We start from the raw sequence: 24,379 nt of genomic DNA on the forward strand, positions 1-24,379 counted from the left end.
ATCCATAATGTGTATATATGTGTTTCTCACTCCCCTTGGGTTCAACTGTCAAGTGCAATCAATCTGACCCTAATGTCAATATTAAACTCACCCACAGGCAGATATCACTAGCATTAGCAATGTATACCTGCAGCTGGGGTTCTATGTGCTGCGTGTTTAGCTTGATCTATACAGTACACTCTGTATTGCGCATCTCTACTGTAGATATCTATAGAATAATCGACTCATTACAACAAGGGTCTACGCAGACCAAAGCATTTTACATTTCTCAGCCAGCAAAATATTTTTAAGGAGCAAACCTTTTGCACTGTGAAAGTTCGTATGACATATTCTGCCAGTGGTTCTGTTTCAATAAGTGTCACTTTAATATCTCCATAAAACTCTGTCTCATCTGGCCAGTACCGCACACACTTCACCTGCAAGAAACAAAACTGAAAATCAGTCACAGGACTGGCTTTTTCAGCTACTTTCAGGTAACTTATAGAAGTGTGCATGAAATACAATGAAGGCTTCTTTAGTGATTCACTCTTCTATTAAATCAACTGTAAAATGGTCATTTCCCTTTGTTAATCTTCCCAATACAAAACCTAGCGCTTTAGTGCAAGTTATACAAACCTGATTGCATGCTGTGTGTCAACCACCCAGATCTGGGTCTGGATGCCAGTGAGGAGGATGTGTCATGTGACCAACAGCTGCTGCAATCTGTCTGCATGCAGAAGAATGTCATGGTTTCCAGTGCATGCTGCTCACTAATGAACTGTGATTTCTTATTACGCTCCAGTGCATGCAGTCACAGACTTCATTATCCTTTGCCCCAGACTGAAGGTAAACAGAATAATTGTCCCATGCATGTACAGTATTGCTACATACCCTTCCAACCTCCACTAGGTTGGTTACCATGACGATACTGCCTGAATTTTCTTGCCAAATCATTCTCCAGAAATCTCTCACAGTTTCCTGCATCGGACCTAAACATTAAATTAAATCACGGGGGGGGGGGGGGGGGGGGGGATATGTTAGAAATACAGTCCAATTCCCAATGATTTAATTCTGTTTTGTACAATACATGCCATACAACAGAGGTGTATTAACAGTGCAAATAAACAACTTTTGGGGATCAAAAAAAAAACAAAAGTTAGCAGGATATATTACTGGCTGGTAATGAAAGGGTTAAAAAGAATGAAATAGATCTATATTGACAGCACCTACTGGGAGATGTATGGAAAAGGACGATCATACGCAAGTAAATATTAATAACGAAAACAGGCAGCCCAAATCGACAGCCCTCCTTCTGCTGTACTTGCTGCAGGTGGGGTGACTGCATGTGGAATTAACAAGCTTTCATGTCCCTTTGGGCACCTTGCTTCTTTACTTGCCTTGTGTAGCGATGTAATGGCGTGGCCTGTGATAACCCTAAAAGGAAAAGAAAAAAAAAAGTCCTTTCACAGTCCCTTTTCATCTTAGGAACCAATGTGTAATTAAAAAAAAATAAATAAATAGATGAATTGCAGCGTAACAAAGAATTGATCCAGCCAGTCATTAACTTCTAAACAGACTTCAGTGACCAGCTTTATACATCCTATCGAATGTGAAGGAGATCTTTACAAAAGAGGCACTGATATGTTTACAGTCATATAAACTAGGCGCAGCAAAACTCAAAAAGCAGTACACATAGACATCCACTCACATCTATGTAGTTTGCATTGATGTAATCTGAATGTGGGTCCCCGTCTTGCAGTTGCAGTCTTACTCTGGTATGATCATCTAAAAAAGGGAACACCAAATTACCTAATTATTACCATACTGCAAGTCAATCGTTTGTTTAACGCACTGTACAGTAGATCCACACCTAAAGGTTACCAAGATAAATATCTTCGCCCAGTCGGCCAATGTGTTTTTCTTTCCTTGTTTTTGTTTGAAGCATATTGCTTTCTCTATAATCCGTTAACAAAAAGCACACTTTATATGAGCTGATCATACGTGTGCTTATTATCCAATCAGTAATAAAGCCCCAGTTGAGTTTTCACTGTACTGTACTGCACTGAAGGTATTTAAGTGATTGCTCTGTGGAGCCGATCCAGGCAACCATTGAGCGAAATCAGATCACCTTCTCCAGATCAGGGCAGATTCATCATGGGCTTGATTGCTTAGATTGCTGGCACCAGATCAAACCTAAATAAGGGTTTTCATTAGGAAATATATATATATATATATATATATATATATATATATATATATATATATATATATATATATATATATTACACGGCGCAGAGAACGTTGATTTGTACTGTTGTCCGAGAGTTGGCTTCTCTTATTTCTACATCATTTAGTAAACCCTGATGTCTGACTTTAGAGGCGCCGACCCGTCTTCTGACTCTTATGGACATGTTAAAAATGCGCTAGGTACTGTACCCTGAACCTGGTTTCCAAACCGAGTCACAACGAAGGACTTTCATGTACTAGAAAGGGATCCCTTTGAGCGGATCCCTTTGATGACAATATCAAATGAAAATACAGTGAGAACCCCATTATCTACTGCACCAGTTTCATTCCAGTTCTGTACAGTGATGAAACAAATAACAGCAGCCATCCTAAGTTCATTAAAAGTTGAGCATGAATAAGTGCATTAAAAAAAAAAAAAACAGAGTACACAAAGCCGAAACTAAGGAGACATACAGCAGTAAACCCGACATAGGCTGAAAATGAACTACATATCTGGGGAATGAATAAATACAGGGCTGTAACTGAAAGTGTTACCTGCTATTAATATACTGTATGTTTACAGGCATTACATATAGTACCTTGCACAACAGCTTCAACTAACGAAATCTGTTCCACAGCAGTGTAGTTACAGAATTTGCATGGGCATTTTGCCGATGCTTGTAACACTTCACTCACAGAACCGTCTGTGTACTGTAGCTAATATAACTGCTATTACAGAAACATACTGTGCCATTTAAAATCACACTATGTTAGACATGGGATCTCAGGGAGAAGGCAATGAGAAACACGACACACAATCAAGGCATGGTGACAGTTATAGCAACGCACAAAGCACTATAAAACCTGCTCACCCACCCCAGAGTGCTTTAAACCAGAATGTTAAGTGCATCACTGTACCTCAGAAAATGCACTGCTGCTCGGAGTAATTCTCTTTCAATATCAGTGAGTATGGTGAAATGCATAACTAATCCCTTTGCAAATATGTTCGGCTTCATGCATCAGCAACAATAAGTGGATTACTTGTGCTTTGTCTGCGTCTTCTGACTCAGATGATGGTACATTATCATGCACGATAAAGTTCCGCTCATCTGTATTGCTGTCTTTGATCAGGCCTCATTGTTTCCAGTGAAAACAGGTCAGACATGTAGTGTTTGAAAGTGAGCCCATTCTTTTTCTCTCTGGAGACGTTACACATTGATAAGCACTTCGAAGAATGCCTCTATCAGTAATGCATGTTTCCCCAAGAACACGTAAATCACCATAAAAAAGGTACTTATTTCACATGGCATAGGATGCTGACAATGCATATCAGACAAACGGTGCCCAAAGAAATGGCTAAGCCAATCAGCAGCCAGTATCATTTAGAGATTTGGTCAAATCACTGAAGTACATTCACTGTGTGGGAAAACTTCTGAAGACTATATGTCAAGTTGGACAAGAAGTTCCAAACATATACTGGTAACTTAAAATATAAGTACATTGCAATGATGCTAGGACCCAAATTAAATACACTAAGGCAAGTGTCATTTGGTGTCAGGCTTCGTTGCTCTTTTGTGTTACGAAGTGTACATGCTGCAGGTGGAGTGGCATGTCATTCTTATTGATCGAGACAAACTCAATCTAATCAGGGCACATAATTAATTTAGCTAATTAAATATGACTTGTATTTCTAATCCGGTTTAGCATTTAGCATCTTGTTAATGATCAATGACCCAATCAAGGAGCCACCTTCGTATTAAAAAGATGTAAGTGCAGCAGTTTGTACTCACATGCAATGATATTCCCGTATCTGTTTTTATTGCGGTTTTCCTCTTTCTTGGCAGTATCCCACGCTGCAGCCTGTCCCTCAGGTAGTCCCTGCAATGTGAACAGCATAGGCAGCGATGGTTAACGAGGACACAGCTCAAACGTAACGGTGAGGAAATTACAACCCAAGATAATCTTCTGCACTTTTGCCATACAAAAAAAACAAAGCGATTTTTAAGAGACTGTACAACTTTCAAGCTTTCACTGCTGCTCATAATCTTTATGAGGTCAGTCATGCTAGATGAGGTATAACACATTACAGCAAGTGGCTTATGTGAAGAGCATGCTTTACAATCTAGGTACATGTCACCTTCTCATCTGAGCTTCCTAATTGAGACATAAGCATTGCACTTGTAATAAAGGATGTGCTTCCTAATGAAGGCAATCCATTACTGATGGAATGTACCGCACAGTAACCTGGTGCGGAATCAAAGAGTGAAAGGCATTTAGAAACACAGTTCTACAGTCTGTGTAATGCACACTGATAACATCACATGTTCATAGCAGGTCAGATTCTCAAAGATATTTACAGGAAGGAATAAACCCTAAATACAATTTTAAAACAAAGATGGAACAACTCGAGAGTGCTAACAATCCAAGGAGTAAAGAGCTCTGAGGCACTGTCCCATTGATGGATAACGCACTTCCATCAGCAAGTCCAGTGATTTTCCATGCCTGTTTTAGTTCACGCTTTTGTACTAGAGGCTGACGTTCTTACTTCTGTCAGCGGGTGGACCTTGTTGGTGGTCCACATGGTTTCTGGTGTGAAAAAGGGACAAGTCTGATGTGAGTTTGCAAATCATTTATAAATATGAATTTGTTATAAAAATGACATGCCAAAAGGTTGTAAAAAAATGTGTGTGTGTGTGTGTGTGTGTGTGTGTGTGTATATATATATATATATATATATATATATATATATATATATATATATATATATATACACACACACACACACACACTCTGTAAATCTTTATATTTTTAGGAGCTCACTTTCCTTGACAATTAAGTATATTTAGTTACTATACTTCCGTCTACAAAATATTTGTCCTATTGCTGTTTATCTAAAAAAATAGGATTCAAAATATCCTGCTCTTCAGATCTGGTGACTTTAATCACAGTTGAACAATCACGAGTAATGGATGCAGATTATCGTCAAGCAAGTCAGATTAGATAGCATTACCAGTCTACATGGATTACAGTAAAGTGTGATCCATATGGACCCTGCCCTGTTGTGTCCCAGCTCTGGAAAAGGCAGAACAAATCTGTTACTCGTATGCAACATATTGTGCTTTGTCCTTTTGAAATCAGATCTGGACAAACGAATTCACAGGGTCTGGCCGAGGACGTCATACAAGGGTCTGTTTCTAAGTAGTGTTCTGTTCGATTCTCAATAGCAGCACTGTCTCAGTCGTAGTTAATTATGTTTGATTTACGTTTCGCTGTGCTGTAGGTTTTGGTTGCCTGTCCCAATGAATAAAGAGGACAAATGTTCACGTCCGTCCAGCAAAATATGAGCCGTTCACAACAAAAGAACAAATGCAAAATTAAAACGTAACATCGCAGGAGACAGAGAGAAAGTGGTGTATATGTTCAGGCAGAAGGAACATCCTGCTCCAGACAATTGGTGCCACTTACTCGACCTCTTTATTTATTTATTTTTATATTTAAGCCATCTGTCAACTATGAGCGTATTAGAGGTCCCCACAGAATTACTGTGAAAAGGAACAGAGGTATTTTAACCCTCCACTCATGTTCTGGAAGTGTCTGGCAGTTGTCTGGCAGTCGTCACTATCGAAGTCTGTGGTTGTTCGGGGCCTTGTTTTCAAAGTACTTCCTCCATTCTTTAATTTGCTCCTATTTTTTGAAAGGAGAAAAAAAATATCACTTAGTTGTTTGGTTTTATTCCTGTGCAATGAATAGGTATCTTTCAGGTTTCATTACAGACTGGAGTAAACTCTTCGGAAATATGGCCCACAGTTCTCCCAGTGGTCTAAGGTTAATGTTTCAGCTTACTGTTTCATTCGCCTCCGGGCTGACACTTGCTGTCCGGATGCCCAGCACGTAGTCCCTGGTGTATTTATGTATTTTATGATCAAATATTCTGAAACCATCCTCCTCCGCATATTAAAGATTAATGGTGGAGGAGACACCAGCTCAGTCCTGTAGACACCCTGCTGACGTTAAGGGAGGTACCCGGCTGGTTACTTGCTCCACCGCTACAACGGACTGACAGAAGAATTCATCTATTAAACAAGTAATCTGAACAGGAGCTTCTTTGATTCTATCAGATTTGGCAATGAAGACACAATGCAGTGAGAGCAACGGGAAGGCAGTTTCCATGGCGACCAGAACCCCCCCACAAAAATCCTCTTGCATTCAGGAACTTGAGTATAAATATTACGACAGCGGTGCATTAGGCCAGCACAAAGCATGGGATAATCACACATTTATGCTAATTACTCCAATTTCATAGTAATTTACAGCTCTTTGTCAGGCTTGCTTTTCTCTTTTTGCAATTCAACCGAATGATAAACAAAATCTCAGGAACGGCAGCCCAGTGGTGCATATCAAGAATTCCCTTTGGAATCACATGCAAATCCAAAATGGGATCTGCACGTATGATTCAATTAAGACAGGATTTATTTTCATGGCTGTTCATTGTTTTAACTCGCTCGCTTTCTTATTTTTTTTAATACTCTTACCGGGAGTCTTTACATAAGAAGACAAAGACTGCTGTGTTCAGAAAGATAATCAGAGGTGTGCAGAAGAAGAACAAGGCGCCAGCTTCATCAAAGCAAAACCCATTTTATTCTAAAAGATGTGCAACAAAACAAAAGCTCTTTATTGTGTGCTTCTTATAACCAGTGAGTGCCGTCTTTTCCACAGAAGTTTTAGTTCAGGAACGCTTGTCCAGCCCTGTGTGTCTCTGTTCTCCCCTATAAACCTGTTCCTTGAGGGACTGATCCTACAAAGTGACTGTGACCAGACTACTGTAGCATTATCAACCATACTTACAAAAGGACGACCATGGGGAGAAAAAAACAAACACTGTCTAGACTGGCCTAGACCTTGAGACTTGTCTTTCAAGGTCTACCAAAAGCACACAGTTTAGTACATTCCTTGTTAATTATACTTTCATTCTGTATGGCTAGGGAGTGCTTGGTAAGGATAGTCCAACATGCTTTTAAGCCAGGAAGATGAGAAATATAATTAACTGTTGTGACTGAGCTCCAGGTGATGTTGGTAGTATTTTTCTTACTTGATTTGTACTGTGTTGACAATGAGTATTGCCTCACCCCCATTTGCCCAGTAAATCTCAACGCACTGGGGTTGGGCAATGCATTAGAAACTCATTAGACACATAGGACACTGTTAAAAGGGTGATAGGCCACTATGGGGAGCCAAGAGTCTTCAGCAATTACCACCTCCAATTGCATCAGGGAATGCGGGGGTGGAAATCCATACCAAAGTCTGTTCTCCAGAAGTCTTGATGTATGTGAGACTGAAAAACCTTTAAATTGCACTGAAATACAGCACACAGTTCCACTGTAAACGCTTCGGCCTCTTGTTTGTGCCCATCTCAGTGTAATTGGTGCTTGTAGTGCTAAGGTCCCTGGGAAGTTGAAAACAGTTCAAACTAACACTCATAACCTTTCACGGACCGTGGGCTGCGGTACAAATCAATAGCGTGTAATAAGGTACACATGAGGGAACACCACAGCTGCTGCTTAGACACGTGTCCAGTGAATGTTCAGAGTGCAGATAATGCTAAATGTGCCTACATATTTGACCAAGTCAAGTCTGTGACACCAACGGGGGAAAACGAACAACACTTACCATAACACTGCCAGTGGGATGTAGGGACAGCATGGGTAGCCAGATTCAACCTGACAGTAACTGTGCAGGGTGATTACATTGTTCTGCAGGGGTAAATCATGGTTGGCTCATAGACTTGTTTCTCTTCGGAGGAACATCAGGTAATGCTAACCAAACTCCTACCACTAGCATGCTATCAATCTGTCAAATCTGTCAGCTTTCCCTTTGTCTCTAAAACAAACTCACATCAGAGGGGCTCAGTTTTTGATCAGAACAAAACCATATCGGGAATTCTACCTGAATAACAGATTCATCTGTTACTGTATGTGAGGGACAGTCCATTCACACAAACGCAGGCAATACAGAATGTCCACCCTGTACACGTACAGTAAATCAGATATTGTGATTAATATCTGAGAGACAGATATTGTGATTAAAAGTTCCAATGATTTCATACAAGAGTGAAAACATAGTTGAGCATTACATATAGCTCACAGTGAACACTGAAGCTGTGATATGCCTGAAACTGAGAGGCAAATCAGGTTAGGAAAGAAAAGACAGGGGGAAAGTGGAATAAAATGTCTCACATGACAAATGACGCCTTTGCAAAGAAGACAACTAATGCAAGTAAAATTATTCTTTATTTTATCGATAAGGACAGAGTAAGTTATGAGATCAGCCTATGTATCCAGAGTATGTAAAGAAATGGAAGAAACGCTGAAATTAAAAGTTGAAAGAAAGTCTATGCATTGAGTTTCATTGTTTGTCATACTTTTATCCTGGTTAAAACTAAAGCTTTCTTTCCTTATTTCCAGTAAAAAAATTAATAAAACCCATTCAGTCTGAGGCATCATTCCTCGCTGTAATAGAAGAACACCATGATTCACTACAATTCTCCTGACACCGCAATGAAAAGTGGTATTAAATATCCAAAAACAAAACCATTGCATTTCTATTGTTTTGTTTGTTTTTCTGCTCTCGTTAGAAGCAGACTTTTCTTCTTCAGAAATCATATACAATCTAATCTAAGGGATGAAAATATATTAGCAGCATCATGTGTCCAAGACAAAACCAGATCTTCCCACACTGCTGTTGTAACATTCCAGGGAACAGGAATCAATGGGAGTGCATTTCATCCTCAAGCGGTTACCTTGTGTTACAAATGCAAAACACAGAGCAATGTATATGATTCAAGGCCTCGCTCAATCATGGAATTGCTTGGAGAGACAAGGCCAAAGCTTGGAGAGACGATGCCAAAGCGAAGGATGCAATAAAAAAAGAGAGAAGGAGCTCTCGAATGCTGAGGTCTTTAAAAAACATTTTGAATGGGACCAAAGCATCTAATTCATTGCTTTAAACTACACGGTGACCTGTGGAAATTTAGTTGTACATTTATTTATTTTCTTTTTAAATCATGTTAGCATTAGGACATCCAGTTCAGCCTCAGTCTGGTTTAACACAATCAAATAACTAAATAAAAATCAATCTTTGTAACTGGAGATGTATTTTGGAAGAGTACTGACCATTCTTACCTCATACTCCTCCTTAAACCCGTATCCCTGTCCACACTTCATCTGGGTGATGTGCTGCAGCAGATCAGCTACACGGATCGCCGGCTGAAACTGACCAGCTTGGTAAGACATTTCCACAGACTCGCAGCCCCTGTAAGGGTAGGTCTGGATCGTCAGGGTGGGCTGACTCATCTCACTGTGGCTGTTGTCTGCAGCGGGGAGGAGGAGAATGTGACAGATAGACAACATCTTCCATTGTTGGCTACACTAGAGTGACAGATTCAGGTTTTATTTGTGTTACTCCTCGTACCAGTACTGTATATCCATACTAGACCTCAGGGAGCCGCTGTACAGCTATCCCCATGCTTGAGCAAGTTTGTGTTTGTGAATATGAAACGCGTTTCATTTCAAAATCAGATTACATGAATTAAAGCAGGTATTAGGATGTGTGACATTTAATTCATTCATTTAAGCCTATCTATGAGGAGGAAAAGAAAATCATTTTCACATCCTAATTCATTTTTAAAGTTGTCTTATACCAGTTACTGACTTTGACATAAATTATGATTTTCAAGAGCAATGTATTGTATTGTTGCTAATGAGGCTACTGTAAGTGCAAAATGGGTGTACATTATAAACTCATTCTGGATAACAGCTATTGTAAGTGTAAAGTGAGTATAAATTATAAAATTATAACCTAAGCTACCATGCAACTGTTGAAATCAGTTTATCAAAGTAGGGCTATTTGCATGTTAATGATCTTGAAATGCTGCAACACATTTAAAAAGATTCACTTATAATCCTATCTGTAGTCTGCATCTCTTATCAAATGTGAACATGTTTGTAGGACATGCTCATGCTTTCTAGCTGCTATCAGACACTAGGCAGGGACTGATCATCATGCTGCTCTGTCGCATCAGAAAGGCTGGACTGTGGCTGTGTTTCTTCACTGAACAGAGAGTGCAATTTAATGTAGTCCTCCAGAGGTTAACTAGGATGGGAACCCATTGAGAGCTGCACCTCGTTTCCAAGGGGCTCCGGGATGCACAAAGCAGCAGCACACACTCACCACATATAGACTGCATTTGCACAGGACAGGACTTGTTGTTGTCGTACTCAAGGGTGAGATTTACATCTAATTCTCATTGCTATGGAACACCCTACTTGATATAAGCCAAAGAGGTTAGATACTGTAATAGATTAAAAGCAGCTTTTAAAAAAGTACCACCAAGAAACAAAGCAAGCAGCAGCTGTGATAAACTCCATTCCTGTTACAAATGCATTGTAATATATAGCAATTGTATACAGTTTCACCCATTGTCACTTTGAGTAAGTTTTGTCGAAAGGTTAAACATGGTGGAGAGGATGTTCCTGCAGTCTCACGATCAGTCACTCCTAGGTGGGCTCTGTGGAATATCAATACTTCCCTTGTGAGGACACACTGCTTCAGAGTACATTTCATTTAGCTTGTCTTTAATGGGTTTCATGTCTTGTATTTTGTTATTAATTAAGCTCATGGAATGGGCTCTTCACATTTGTTTGATGTGCTCGATTACAATGTATTCCTTTCGGGTAGATCATTTTGCAGCTTTTTATTAAACATGCTCATTATCTCAGTGTGTAGAACCTCCCCCTTTCTGTAAATAACTGGTTTTGCAAATGAATGTTCAAGTTTTTTTTCGTGTGTGTGTGTGTGTGTGTGTGTGTGTGTGTGTGTGTGTGTGTGTGTGTGTGTGAGACACTCCTGAGCTTCCTCAGTGGGCCTGTAACAGCCTCTAGGGAAATTAAACAAAAGATAAGAATAAGAGGACTAATGAACTGGAAAATCTCATTAAAAGAACAGGATAAAGAAAAGAAACACACACTCACACACACAGAAAGTGGGAAGCCTGTCTAACGCAACCTATTTTCTGATTACTCATACGACGAGTTAGAAAAAACCCAACAGGTGGTTAGTGGGGGGTGGTTGGCGCTTTATTCCTGGTTAAATCCCAGTAAACGTCAATGCTACTCTATCTTGGGCCCATGCTCATACCCCAGCTCATTATTAAACACAGGCTCCCCTCTACCGTTGCCCAGGTCACTGCAGGGAAGCAGGAGCAGCACGCTGTTGGCCCTCGCTAATTGAATGAAGACAGGGTCATGTTGTACTATGCAGGTGACAGAAGACTCTAAACAACCTATTGACTCTTGCGGTGAGCCCTTCAATCTGTAGGGCACCCACATACAAGCTGTTGGGTTTGCATTATCTCCAACCTGACATCTTTCCCTCTACAAATTTTCAGCGCCATGTGAATTCATTATCCATGCATTTTTGTGTTCATTGTCAAGGAAACGTTCAAAAAAGCTGACCCAAAGGGGACGAGGCCAGCCTATGTATCCAAAGAACAAGCAACTGAAATAATAGGCTGTGTTAGTGAAGGGCAGGGATGACAGGCGAGATGTGTTTATTCAATACACAGCGTACACTTTAAACCTGCTTTAAAATCTCTCTCAATCAGAAGCTAATGCTTAAAACGCTGCTCTTCTGCTTTTTGTTTTGTTTATTCTAAAGCAATGTGCCACTCCCTGGCTGGCAAGATAGAACGCAGGCCGCAATGCACCCATAATGACTTGTGGATTATATCCGTCTGACACTGCTAAAAAAAGACTGACAGACAGGACTGAAAACATCATGGATGGGGTTAATGAGGCTTTCCTCAGCAGTCACCAGTACCAGCAGTGGGTTCTACTGTGGTATTTACTCTGGCTCCAGAGTCAAGGTTCATCTACCAGAATAAAAGAGATTCCTCTATAAAGAAGGCAAAAATTAAACAGTCCTTTTTAGACTCCACACAGCATATACAGCAGCAACCAAATGTCTTCAAACTGGCATCCAGCATCATAAATATTTATATTAAAGAGTGAAATCTTACTGTAACAGATGGAAGAAAAGGAAAATAAAATGGAATAATAAACATTAATAAAATTTACTAGCCTGAATGCAAAACCTTAACGCATTCATTCCTCCCTACCTAATATAACTTGAAATGTTTAGTGCTGCAATTTCATAATCAGCTATTATTTGCAGTTACATTATGGCTATGCAGCTTTGCTCCCTACCATTAACAATCATTAGGCGCCACCCTGTAATGCATTTGACAGCTCTTTGTGTGATGAAAGGTGAAGGCAGCTTAAACTGCATTAAGAATGAGGTTCCCTGGTTCCCGTGTGGCTCATCCAGTTAAGGAGCTGACGCTGGGAGCGCAGGATGAGTCACACAGCTCGGATGGCGTCAGTTCGCGTCTGGGCTGTGCAAAGAGGCCGAACTTTGCTGGGGACTCCGAAGGGGACATCACTTTGGCTCTGACGCTCCCGGGGTGAGAGACGGGAAACCGGCAGAGATTGCCTCTCCTCATCGCGCAACAGCGAACCCTACTGGCCAGACACCGAGCTCATTTAGAGTAGATAAGAAGCAGGGCTGATCTCTGTTCTCCAGGGATCGGTAGCCCCGTCCCACCTCTGTTCAGGATTGCTCAGCGCAAAAGCAATTCTGGCTGTAGGCTTGTGAGATCAGAGGATGCTCACATGCCCTCAGATTGTCTGTGCTGTGTGGGGAGTCGCCGCGTGAGGAGAAAAAAAAACATAAATGGACATTCCAAACTGGGGGAAAATAAATAAAAATAATAATTGGTGACTAAATTAAAAAAAAAAAAGAATGCGGTTCAATTATGACGGTACTGTAGGACATATCAATACAGCTTTCCTGTGGATCATAGAAACACCTCCAAATTCATGAAGCCAGATGGTGAACTCATTCAAAGTTTTTTTATATATCTTACATTTTCAAAATAATTCAGTTTTGTTCTTTTGTTTTCAGTATTGACCATCTCCCGTTATTGGAAAACATTAGCACTGCAGAAAGTTTTGAAAAGGAGATTATCGAAATATTGCCCAAAAGCTTCAGGTTAAAACCTTAAAAAATGTAAATTAACCCATATTCTTTAGCAGATATGACTAATTATGGTATATCACAAGTAACATACAGTATTGCAAATGTTACACAAGCTTGGGTAGGGCTGGGCAGACTAGGTTCATATTTTGTTGGAGCAGACAAGGATGTATCTTGTTTCCAGCTGTTGAAACTGCAATCAGCTGTCGGTTGAAACTGCAATCAGTGGTCTACAGTGAGAGTTACTGGACAGACGCTCGCTTGCAATTTCAAGGATTACTGGAGACAAATCATCAAAAACTCTCAAAATTTCAGATGATGGTTTCGCTGAGACTAAAAGAAGCACAAGGTATACTTTTAACTGAATGTTGTAGTGCTGCTTTAATTCAGCATTGCAGAGTTGAGAACAAGCAAAGGCAATTATTAATTGTGAAACGAGATGATTATAGCACGTACTGCAATCAATTTACACAGGCCTTACAAAGCAGGTTTACCACAGAATCAATACAAGCTGCAAAAACAAGAGAGACATATTCTCCATTACTCTGTCTGTCTCCACACATTCCCTGAACGCCTGCACTCTTCGGCAGGGCATAAGAAGCAAGGAAGCTGTCCATGTAGCAACTGCCACGCTCTGGTGCACTTCTTTGAGCTGCTTTTGGAATCTGCCTTGAATTCAGTCAAAGCCAACGACAGAATACGACCGGGGAGAACTATAGCCAGAAGTAATACCATTTCTAAAATGCTCAACATTTGTCATATTACCAAGAATACAAGGTATAAGAGTTTCATAAAATGAACTATTTCAGTAACGACCACAGCTACAAGGGCCATTATTTTGACAGACAGTAGCAGCACTATAATATTAGCACTGCAGTAACAGCACGGTCGGAATTTCAGCCTCGTTTGGGGAACACTGTTTTGTGGCACATCTGTCGCATGCACTTACACTATATTAGATTTATGGACATGTGTTTCATTTACTGTTGGGCTAATGGCACATTTCCTTTTTCCTGGAACAAGGCTAGTGCGCTATGTATATTAAATAGCCATAAAGACGCTACTAAAACGGATTTGCATATTCTAAATTGTGGAATGTATTTCGTTTTCCCAAGGGAGAATTTACATGCCATTAAATGAAAAGATGTGCTCTACATCTACCACGAAAAATAGATTATTCATGCATCTTCCGGAAAACAGTCATGCATATTCAAAGAGGAATGTGAACTTGAATGCAATAAAGTACATGCAGTTCTGAAATTATGTAAACACCAAGAACATTAAATGGTGCACTTAGCATTCAACTGAGACTTACCTGAAGAAAATACCCAAGGAATAAATTAAAACTACAGCATGACACTGCTAACCACATAGATGCTTCTAAACTATACCAGTGTGCCATGTGCTTGCAAGATACAAGATGTTAGTTGTTATCTGGTATCTTTTAAAAGCAGATTTCGAACTGGTTTGCACTTAGGACTCACTTTGAATGGTTTTGTAAGTTAACATTAATAATTAAAAAGGTTGTTGTTTTTATCATTGCATTTCTTACCTAAAGCCGCTGCAGGAGGAGGGGCTGGGTCAGGTGACACTAGAATGGCATCCGCAAGGAGGAAACAAAAGTAAGGGGAATGTATTATTGCCATACACACACAGTCAGCCCGCCTCGCATTCTAGTGCTGGCATGTATTAGAAACAATTACAGTGCGTGCGCTACAGCAGCACTCCAGTACCTGAGTAGTAGGAATTCAACAGGGTTTTGCTTTGAAGGGTTTTACTCTGCACAGAAAAGGAACAAGGAGAGGAGGTGGCTGGGTAGGAAAGAAAACAAGGCATGTTTAAAAACATCAGAGGCACGCAATCACAACTCAGCAACACAGTGCTGCAGAGTAGCGGTGAGCAGGAACCATGCATGGCAGGTAATGCCCCCCCCCCCCACTACAATTTATGCACTCCTGTATCTCTGTAGTTTAATACAGCATTAGAAGACACAAAACGGAATCCTTAATAAATGCATCATATTATCAAGGTATTGTTGTAAACACCGAAATGTTATTTGCAATATCATCCATGTCATTTTTAAAGCCAAACTTAATTAGCATTTAATTTGCAGGGAATCAGTTAAGTCAAAGACCACGGAGTAATTCCTAATGGTCCAGATTAGCTCGAACGTGAAGGGAAGAACATGACATAAACATATTTATGTTTATTGAGCCTCGGTCTGTTACAGAGTAGCACTCATCGTGATAACATGAAAGACGTTACCATGGTGTGTGATATCACAGCTTATATATATATATATATATATATATATATACACACACACACACACACACAGTATTTAGACTATATATCTTATTATCAAATTAAAAAAAAAACTGCTGTGTGCAATATACTAAAATCAATATATGGGTTCACTATATTTTCTAGAACTGGTGGTCTCTATTTACACTGGTATCTGATAGCTGCAATGGTTCCACCCCTCTGAACTGCACATTCATATTCTTCCAATATACTAACCATATGAGATTACATAAATAATACCAATCCCTGAAATGTTGACTGAGCAATTCTTTTAAGTCCCTCTGAAATTATAGAAAGAAAACAGTTGTATTCTTGAATTTAGGATGGAGGGGTGATGCTAATCTTTGCTTAGCATCAAGAACATTCATCATCATCCAAGCTTTATTATCCTTTGGATAAGGTTTGAACCTTACGTCTTTTTTCAATGAAAATGATGCAAATCAAAGTCAGAAAAGAGCTGCATACTGAGACTGGCAACCACACCGTATTTGATTGATAATTTGAGATGTAAGAAATGCAAAAGGATACCATTAAAATTACTGTATCAAGAGTAGAAACTCATTTTAAATGCACTAACTAATAAGCATGTAAATATAAAGTGTACAGTATATACGGAGATCAGTGTAGCTTTTTCAGTGAGTTCATCCTTGCAGTTGTGAACCACTATTATTGTTACTTTTACACTGTAATAGCATAGTAATTACACTCGTGGTTGTGTGGTTACCATGCAATAGCACTTAATTACAGAATGAAAAATGATGGTAGTTGCTTGTGTCTTTTGCAATGACGCTGTATTTTAAATGTAGTTGTGGATTTACTACATGATCATACGTGCGAGTACAGGGTAAATATAGAGCAGTCAAAAAAAACATGTAAAGTGTTAGCAGATTTTTTAAATCAACAACTAAACAAACAACAGTGCTAATATTAATGGCTTGTAACGATGAACTCTGGCTTCACGGTACATGCACAGAAGAGTTGAATCTGGAAAGAGACGCAGGAGACTTACAGAAACCATTGATGTCCTGGGAGCTGGAGGAGAAGGCCTCGTCTTTGTGGAGGGTGCTGACTTTGTTGGAACTCTTTTCAGCCGTGGCGACTGGCCCCATCTCCCTCTGGGTAGTCGTCTGAGTCTCCTTTTGCTTTTTTGCAAGTTTCCTTAAGGTTTTGCAAAGCAAGCGAGACAGTTTTATTCATGGTAAATCTGACACTTGACTAAATATACTCATGCATTAAAAATGGTGAATATTGATGGCATGAACTCTTTCTGGCACTAAAGTTAGTGTCCCAGGATAACTCATTAAATAGAGTCTTCTTCTGAAAGAGAAATCGTAATGGGCATAGATATAAATATTAGTATATTAGATTAGTTAACTGGTCTGCTGTGTTGAGTGGAGTTATATTTCCTATATAGCAAAAGCAGTCTGCAGTTTTAATCGGTCATTCTTGTATTGTTAAAAGAGTAAAGATTAAACACTAATCAATGTCCCCTCAAACTGTGACCTAAATTATTTTTGTGGACCTGGGGTGTTGATGAGAGCGGATCCTATCAATGCAACGGACAAAGGTCAGACAGGTATATAGTATATGCATTGTAGGTGGCTTCTATGTAATATTTTTTATAGCAACTGAAGGTAGTTGTACATTTTTAAGCACGATCTGCCCTTTTACCCCGTTTGGATTAGAGATGTTTGCCACACGGAACAAAGCAATTCAGACACTGGTCACCCCAAAGAAGATTGCTTAAACAGAAAGTACTGTTCCAAGTCATTAAGAGTTTGTTTCAAAAGCTTAGAAATAATGTCCCTACTGAAGTGAGATTAATTTGCCCTAATGAAACTTTTACTGTATAGCAGATGTTCTTTACAAACCAGAACCGTCCTCCTTAAATCCCAGAATGACTGCACTGTGCATTGCTTCATTAAATAGCTGTTTGAAAGTATCTTTACAGGCGATGCCTTTAGGGAAATTTCCACTCCAAAAGCCCAGCACACACAAACACACAGTAGGAGTCGTTCAAGGGTAAAGCAGTGTACAGCACAACAGGGTATTCCCGAAGGAGAAATATACAGCAGAGCTCTGTGATGCATTAAAAGGGTTACTTATACCCGAATACTTGCTTGGTATTATTCTCTGTAACAAAAATACATTTTCAACCACACTCTGGTGTCAGGTGAAAATTACCACTAGGGGGCATGAAGGTGTCAGTTCTGCTGCTTCTAGAGCTATGAGTTAATAAATGGAAAATCTCTAGTTTCAGAGGGGACCAGAATTAGAGTGGCACACGCCTGATGGCCGATTCTGAAACCACCTTGCTCCTGCTTTTAGAAGTGGTTGAGAAATGGCATCTTTACAGGAATAGCAGCAATGATCTAAGCAAACACAACAATAGAGGATTATGAAGAACACCCGTAATGGGATATTAACTGGTTAGGCAATGAAATATTATATCAGAGTCATCTAAACAAAAGTGCTCTTGATGTTTACGTTCACAACATTTTCAGTCGTCACATCCTGACGACTTTTTGAAACATGTAAATCTCCCTTGTGGCCTCAGTAGAGCTCTCAGAATCATGTCTACCCTCTAAGTACATCAGGCACACCCGAGTGTAACAATTAACCTGTCCTTCTCTACAGCACTCTGCCCCTAGTGGACGTAAGAAATACTGTATTTGCTCTACCATTACCAGACTATTAAACCTAGATATTCATTTCAAACATGTGGGTACTTGCACTTGGTAGAGCCAGAACCAGCTTGCCAGTATAGTATAGCTATGCACTGAGCTGATCCTAGCATATCAGCACAAGTTCAGTAGCTCAGCATTACTTCTGAAAGCTCTCGTTTGAGCTGCTTTACAGTAATGGCTCACCAATTGTATCCAGCTAGTTACATCCAGAACTCATTACTGCAATTGTGAGTATGAGGAAGAGGGCTTCTTAAAAAAATAAACAGTCAGATATCTTTGTGTACATTGTGTAAACATGAGGTATACTTTAGTTATCAGCTGTTAAATTGCATTCCTTTTGCCCTGAGCATGTAATTAAGTGTAAAGGTTCTCAATGGAGAATAAAGTTGTAACCACTAATGGTAGAAATACAGTAATAATGAGGACATCTGGGTTGGGACTCAGCAGAATTCCAAAACAAATTAGAGATTGTTGGCAACAGGAATGGGAGTATTGGATTTCAAAACAATTCCAAAGTGTATGGAACTGACGCAGTTCAGCAGTTAACCCTTCCCAAACAATGGACCATATGCAACGGATCTTCTAAAATGTGATCAAAATACAGCATCCTGGCATCTAAAAAACCTCCAGACACAAATCAACTGAGGATCCTCCTCAAGCACTTTCGGATGCGCTGGTTTGCATATTGTGGGTGCTCAGATTTCCTTGTTTTACTGGCAGAAGAGCAGTTTGATCTCAGTTAATATAACATTTTTGAAGTGGTGTGCCTGACTGGGTCAAGCGTTGGGATCTGAGTCTCTGTGGTCGTGTGGGTTGAAGTTATTGTATATAGTAGGGAAGCCCCTGAGTGTGGCTTATTGATCTACCACTGTCTTCAAGTGCAGCCTGTGTCATCCCCAAATCTACACCTTTTAAAAATATATCTCGGACTTTCTTTCTTTGTTAGACAAAACCAGACACCATGGATTAAACTCTGCCACTTCCTGCAAATTCACTTTCTAAAAATAATAATAGTCACAGCTATCGGATTCAATCAGTCTGTTACCCAAAGGAGCTGTCATCTGAGTTTCGAGCAATATAAAATAATTGGTGTCGTCATAGAAAACATGTGAGTTTCTTTACCCTCTAAAAGGTCACAAAGAGCCTAAATGTAGGAACTTCCTCAATTGCATGGCCTATTGAATGTTTTCTTAATAGGCTCATTTAAATGACAAATGTCCTGCATATAGTAAGTGTCGCTGAACTGCAGATAACCCTTATTTAATGAATGTCAGAACAGCACTTAATTAAACGGGAAGGTTATTTTTTTCAGAAAATCCTGTTTTTTTTTGGGGGGGGGGGGGGGGGGGGGGCTCTACCTTGTTAATTGCAGACTGTTTAATAATTGGATTATGGCATAATTATTAATCTATACGTTAGTATGTTGCGGAGTCTGTAAATCAATCGGATTACAATGCATAATTGAAAAAGTCAAACAACTTGCTTGTCGTTGTTACAATTTAGATGGTAGGCATAAACAGAATGTTGAATTTGGGTTTCGTTTTCAGCATTCTAAACCCTGGTTTAGCAAACGAAAAAATATATTTGTCGAGTCACGGATCCCTGCCAATGCAAAGGCACACAGCTAAAACTGTACAGATACAATGGCAGATACTTTCAATGCAATAACATGCATGCAAAGAGACAGGTAGACTAGCCTACGAGGGTTATGAAGATATAAAGAGATATAGACCGAGGGCTGCAAGGCAATGAGAGAAAGGCAGGACAGGAGACAGAAAGACATCTCCAGTATATTGACGCAGACTTTTCTTTTAATAGCAGAAAGAATGAAGAGAGACAGAAAAAATGAAAGTAAAAACTATTTCATCAAGCTTCAGTCTGGGAGTGAGACATTCTTAAGATATTACATTTGTAACTCAAACAGATCTTCGTTTGAAACCGCTGTATAGTTGTGAGGGAAGGACAGCTGTTTGAAACATTGCTCGAGGAAGAACTCAGGGGGAGTTTCATCTGTATTTTTAGAACCAAGTTAAAATATACAGCTGCACAAGTGAAGGGGCGAACTTTAAAAATCTATTATACATAAATATCCCAAAGCTACAGGTTCAAATCCAAAAGTAACTGCAAGAAATAAAATAAATCCCAGCCTCATTAAAATGTCTAAGATATGGTTAAATTATAACCTGCATTCAGGCTGTCACATTTCCAGAATTGAGACAAGCTTCTTATCTACTAAAACCCCTTGCTTTTATGTTTTGGATTTGCAAAACCAAATGAAAACACTTTGTAAAGATTAAACACTTAAGAGCATGCTTGCCCAACTGGAATACTAAATTAATATGTCAACAACAAAGTATTCAAATGCAAGTTGATGCGCTCTGTTGGAATTTTGTTGTTTGATCAAATAATCTTCCTGTAGAGATAGCAACAAGAATACCTAGAGCACTGATAGATAGACTTGGTATGGCTATGCAAAATAAAGAGTTGACTTATTATTGTACTCCTCTTCTGTGGCCTCAATAGAGCTCTGTAGATCATGTCTAACTTCCAAGTGCATAAGGTATACCAGAGTGTAACCTCTAACCTGTCCCCCCTGCAACTCTCTGCCCCTAGTGGGTGGAAGACATGCAACATGTTTTCTTTGTGGGGATTGTTGCAGATTGTATTCAGTAATAAGACAACCCTAATTTATTAATATGTCTTTTATCAAAAATGGCATACAGACATTATATATGGGCATACCAGTGACTGGTCTGCTGTATTAAGTAATATACATGTCAACCCTTGGTGAACCATCGACTTATTTAGCTAATACATATATATTTGTAATTGGTTTCAAGTGATTAAGTTTCTGAGAATGTAATAAAACCTAGCTAGCCTTTTAAATCAGTGTCTATCTATGTATATACAGTATGTGTTTATATATATTTAAAGTACATTAGCAAATCACCATCTGTTCATGAGGAAAGTGCATTTAACAGAGAGAGGCTCCATTAATTTCCATTACAAATATTTTGTATTTTCTTTATAAATAAAAAAAAAACATGACAGCAACTTGAGGTCATAAGACATATTTCAGAAACCACAGTTAGTTCTCTTCAGTGTAAGCACCATAGGATCTAGCAGTTTGCTTTTTTCCCCTCAGTGTCCAAAGCTATGCCATCCGGTTCAAACCACTCATCCAGAAGTAGCCTCTATGAGATACTTTGGACAGCAGGCACTATATAATGGAAGGTAGTAATTCAAATGGTCTTGTTGGTCTAGCCAGTTGGAGAAGATGCCCTGACTGTATTGGTTGCATGTTTAATGAGCTGCTTATTGACTGTCCGGTGCCTGTGCGTTGGTCTATTGTCTTCTTGGAATGCTCTTCCAGGGATGTGATGCTGCAGTCAGTGCCTGGTCATCAAAGAAGGATGTCTTCTGGTGTCGGGCAGACCCAGACCACCACAGACCAGGCACTTCTCATGAGGAACAGGTGCTTTCAATGAGATGCTCTTCTGTACTGCACAGGCACTCTGAGGAAGCATGGGGCATGACTCGTCCAATCACGAAACCCAACCCTGCCTCCTCGCAGTCCTTGTTGACAACTTGTGTTTGGACACCCCCATTTTCAAAAGCCATTCAATCAGACGGAGCTCCTTTGTGGTAGATATATTGGACTAGATATATTTGCATGACACTAGCAAAGAAAGGGATTCATGTTCAATTTGCCATGAATATTATTAGTCTCTTGTTTGGTCTTTCAACTTCAGTTACTTTCTGTTGCTTCCTGGCGCATGTTAGGGTATAAAATCTCAGTCACCATCAGGCAATTACATCATTTTTAATTCAGAAAACTAAGCCAAGCACTCTGAAGAAAGGGAGTGTGTGAGTGTGTGGATGCCCAGTATTTCAAATCTAAAATTAAATGTGTCATCAAAACTGTCTGGGTTTAATTCAGCCCTTTATCTAGAGGTATGTAATGATTAATGATATAGCCAGGAGGGTGAAAAAAAAAAACATGTAAACTATTCAATACAGAATCCTTTTAAACTGTGAATTTTATGGCAAGGAAAACTGCATGAAAATGACATATACAGTATATAGACTAATTAAAAAAGCAGTGTGTGCTATAAAAGGACATGCATCACATCTCATCACTGCACTGCAGTGGCTAGTCCAAATCAAAGTGAATTATGGATCAGTCAATTGCACTTCGGAGTCTTGTAAATGTGTACTGCACTGGCCAGGACTAGGAACACAAAGAAATTTAGTAAGACTTTTCCAAAACTGTGTTTTTTTTTTTCATATTGATCGCATCCGACTGCTATAGTTCGATTGTAAGCAACAGAATTCTTTATTCTACTTTTAAACAAAGAACATAACAATGGGGGTCTTCATTACTGCAATAAAATTGCTTTGTTCCAAAAAGGAAATTAAGTGGGATTCCTAATAAGCAGGTGGAATATTGAGAGGTCTCAGCATTCCATTTGTAGTGTAAGTTTCATGAAGAGATGCTAGTCGTGCAGAGCTGAAATAGCACACTGGTAAACTCTTGCTTATTGATTATATTCAAGCTCTGTGGCTTTAAATTGAAGCACATTCTGTTCAGGATTTCTGTAATTAATCAGGGTTTTTTTTTTTTTGGAACCTCAAAATAATAACTCACATTAGACTACTTAGTTGCTTTATTCTTGCTTTGTGGAATGCAAATTTCTTAGTGTTTTTATATATATATATATATATATATATATATATATATATATATATATATATATATATATATATATATATATATATATATATATATATATACACACACACACACACACACACTTATATATATATATATACACACACACACACACACACACACACAAAAAACATAATATTAAAAAAAGAACATTCAAATAAATCTCATTGGTTGGCGCTGGATCCATTCCATGTGTCTGCCTCATGCCTCTGTTCTATTCAACACAAGAGAATCAGGAAGGCCCTTCGGCAAACAGTCAAATCTGCTCCGCTCCCAGTTATGTAAAAAAGGGATTGCAATCACGGCATTTTGCTTAAACGGAAGGCAGATCCAGCACCAACCGAAAAGCAGCTTGCTAATGCCCACGAGCTGCTGCAGTCGTTGGGGGGTAGTCTCAGGAAAAATGGTGATGTATGTCAAACAAAACTTAAAAAACAGCAGCACATGAACAGTGACACACAGCACTAAACATTTCCTATTCACAGATCTCTTCTTATAGGGATCATACCGCACTGGCACTCATGTATTTAATTGGCCACTCTCTGCCTGCATTATTCAGATGTTTCAGGAGAATCGATTAGCTGTCAGACCAGAAATGGTGGAAACAAAAAAATAGACCACACAAAAAGAAAACCTAAAAATCTGATAAAAGAAAATTAAAAGCAATTTAATGTCAAGAGTTTTCTGAGCTAAAGTCTACTTACAGGTAATAAGAGTAGGAATACGCATTTCTTCTGAACCATGAAGTTGAGCCAATGGAACACATTGAATCAGAAAGAAAAGCACAAACAGATGTATTAGTTAACTTACAACCACCTTCATTAAAACAAACAAACAAAAAACAAAACTGTAGCAGAAAATATGGGTGGTACACAGAGTTAACTGAAAGCATTGTTTCAAAATTAAATTAATCATAAATACATACATAAATCAATTTTAAAATACAAAAGATCAGATTATAAACATTGCAGGGCTGTGGGTCTCCAATAAGCCATGTGTCGTTCACAGAATAACCTTGTACTTGGGTTATAATTATGCCGACTGTAGCACCAAACATGTATGAATGTTCTGTTGTACATCAAATAAAATATCACTGGCTTCCCATGTCACTTAAAGTCCCTTCAAATCAGTTTCTGCAAGACTTTAAGAAAGCACCCTGTTTGCAGAAGCAACTTTGCGTGTGTAATAGTGTGGAAACAGTTTCCGTCTGCATAGTTCCCAAGTGAATTCCAATAATTACATACATCAGGCCTTTCTGTGCATGGATATTGGAAGGCTGAACTGCTACTTGAACAGCCTGTGGAATCAAATCAGAATCAGTTGAGTGGAATTTTTTTTTCCACACATTGATCCAGATTAACAC

At 39.2% G+C, this 24,379-nt stretch overlaps 1 protein-coding gene across 12 annotated transcripts in view; it reads right to left on the bottom strand.

The window, feature by feature from the left end:
* The window catches only part of LOC121297858 (receptor-type tyrosine-protein phosphatase T), a 156,562-nt gene that overhangs the window by 12,111 nt on the left and 120,072 nt on the right, over positions 1 to 24,379 (bottom strand). For 3 of the 12 annotated variants that reach the window (XM_041224399.1, XM_041224402.1, XM_041224407.1), the window contains 10 exons: positions 23,721 to 23,750; positions 16,607 to 16,755; positions 15,027 to 15,104; positions 14,846 to 14,896; positions 9,375 to 9,571; positions 3,996 to 4,083; positions 1,688 to 1,764; positions 1,377 to 1,413; positions 871 to 968; positions 300 to 416 (listed from right to left, as the gene is read on the bottom strand). In XM_041224399.1, the coding sequence (XP_041080333.1) occupies positions 300 to 416; positions 871 to 968; positions 1,377 to 1,413; positions 1,688 to 1,764; positions 3,996 to 4,083; positions 9,375 to 9,571; positions 14,846 to 14,896; positions 15,027 to 15,104; positions 16,607 to 16,755; positions 23,721 to 23,750 (922 nt within the window). The remainder of the gene's footprint in view (positions 1 to 299; positions 417 to 870; positions 969 to 1,376; positions 1,414 to 1,687; positions 1,765 to 3,995; positions 4,084 to 9,374; positions 9,572 to 14,845; positions 14,897 to 15,026; positions 15,105 to 16,606; positions 16,756 to 23,720; positions 23,751 to 24,379) is intronic. The other 9 variants (XM_041224403.1, XM_041224410.1, XM_041224406.1 and 6 more) reach the window with 6 other exon arrangements.

The sequence above is a fragment of the Polyodon spathula genome, chromosome 23 (genome assembly GCF_017654505.1).
Source record: "Polyodon spathula isolate WHYD16114869_AA chromosome 23, ASM1765450v1, whole genome shotgun sequence".
Taxonomy (NCBI): Eukaryota; Metazoa; Chordata; class Actinopteri; order Acipenseriformes; family Polyodontidae; genus Polyodon; species Polyodon spathula.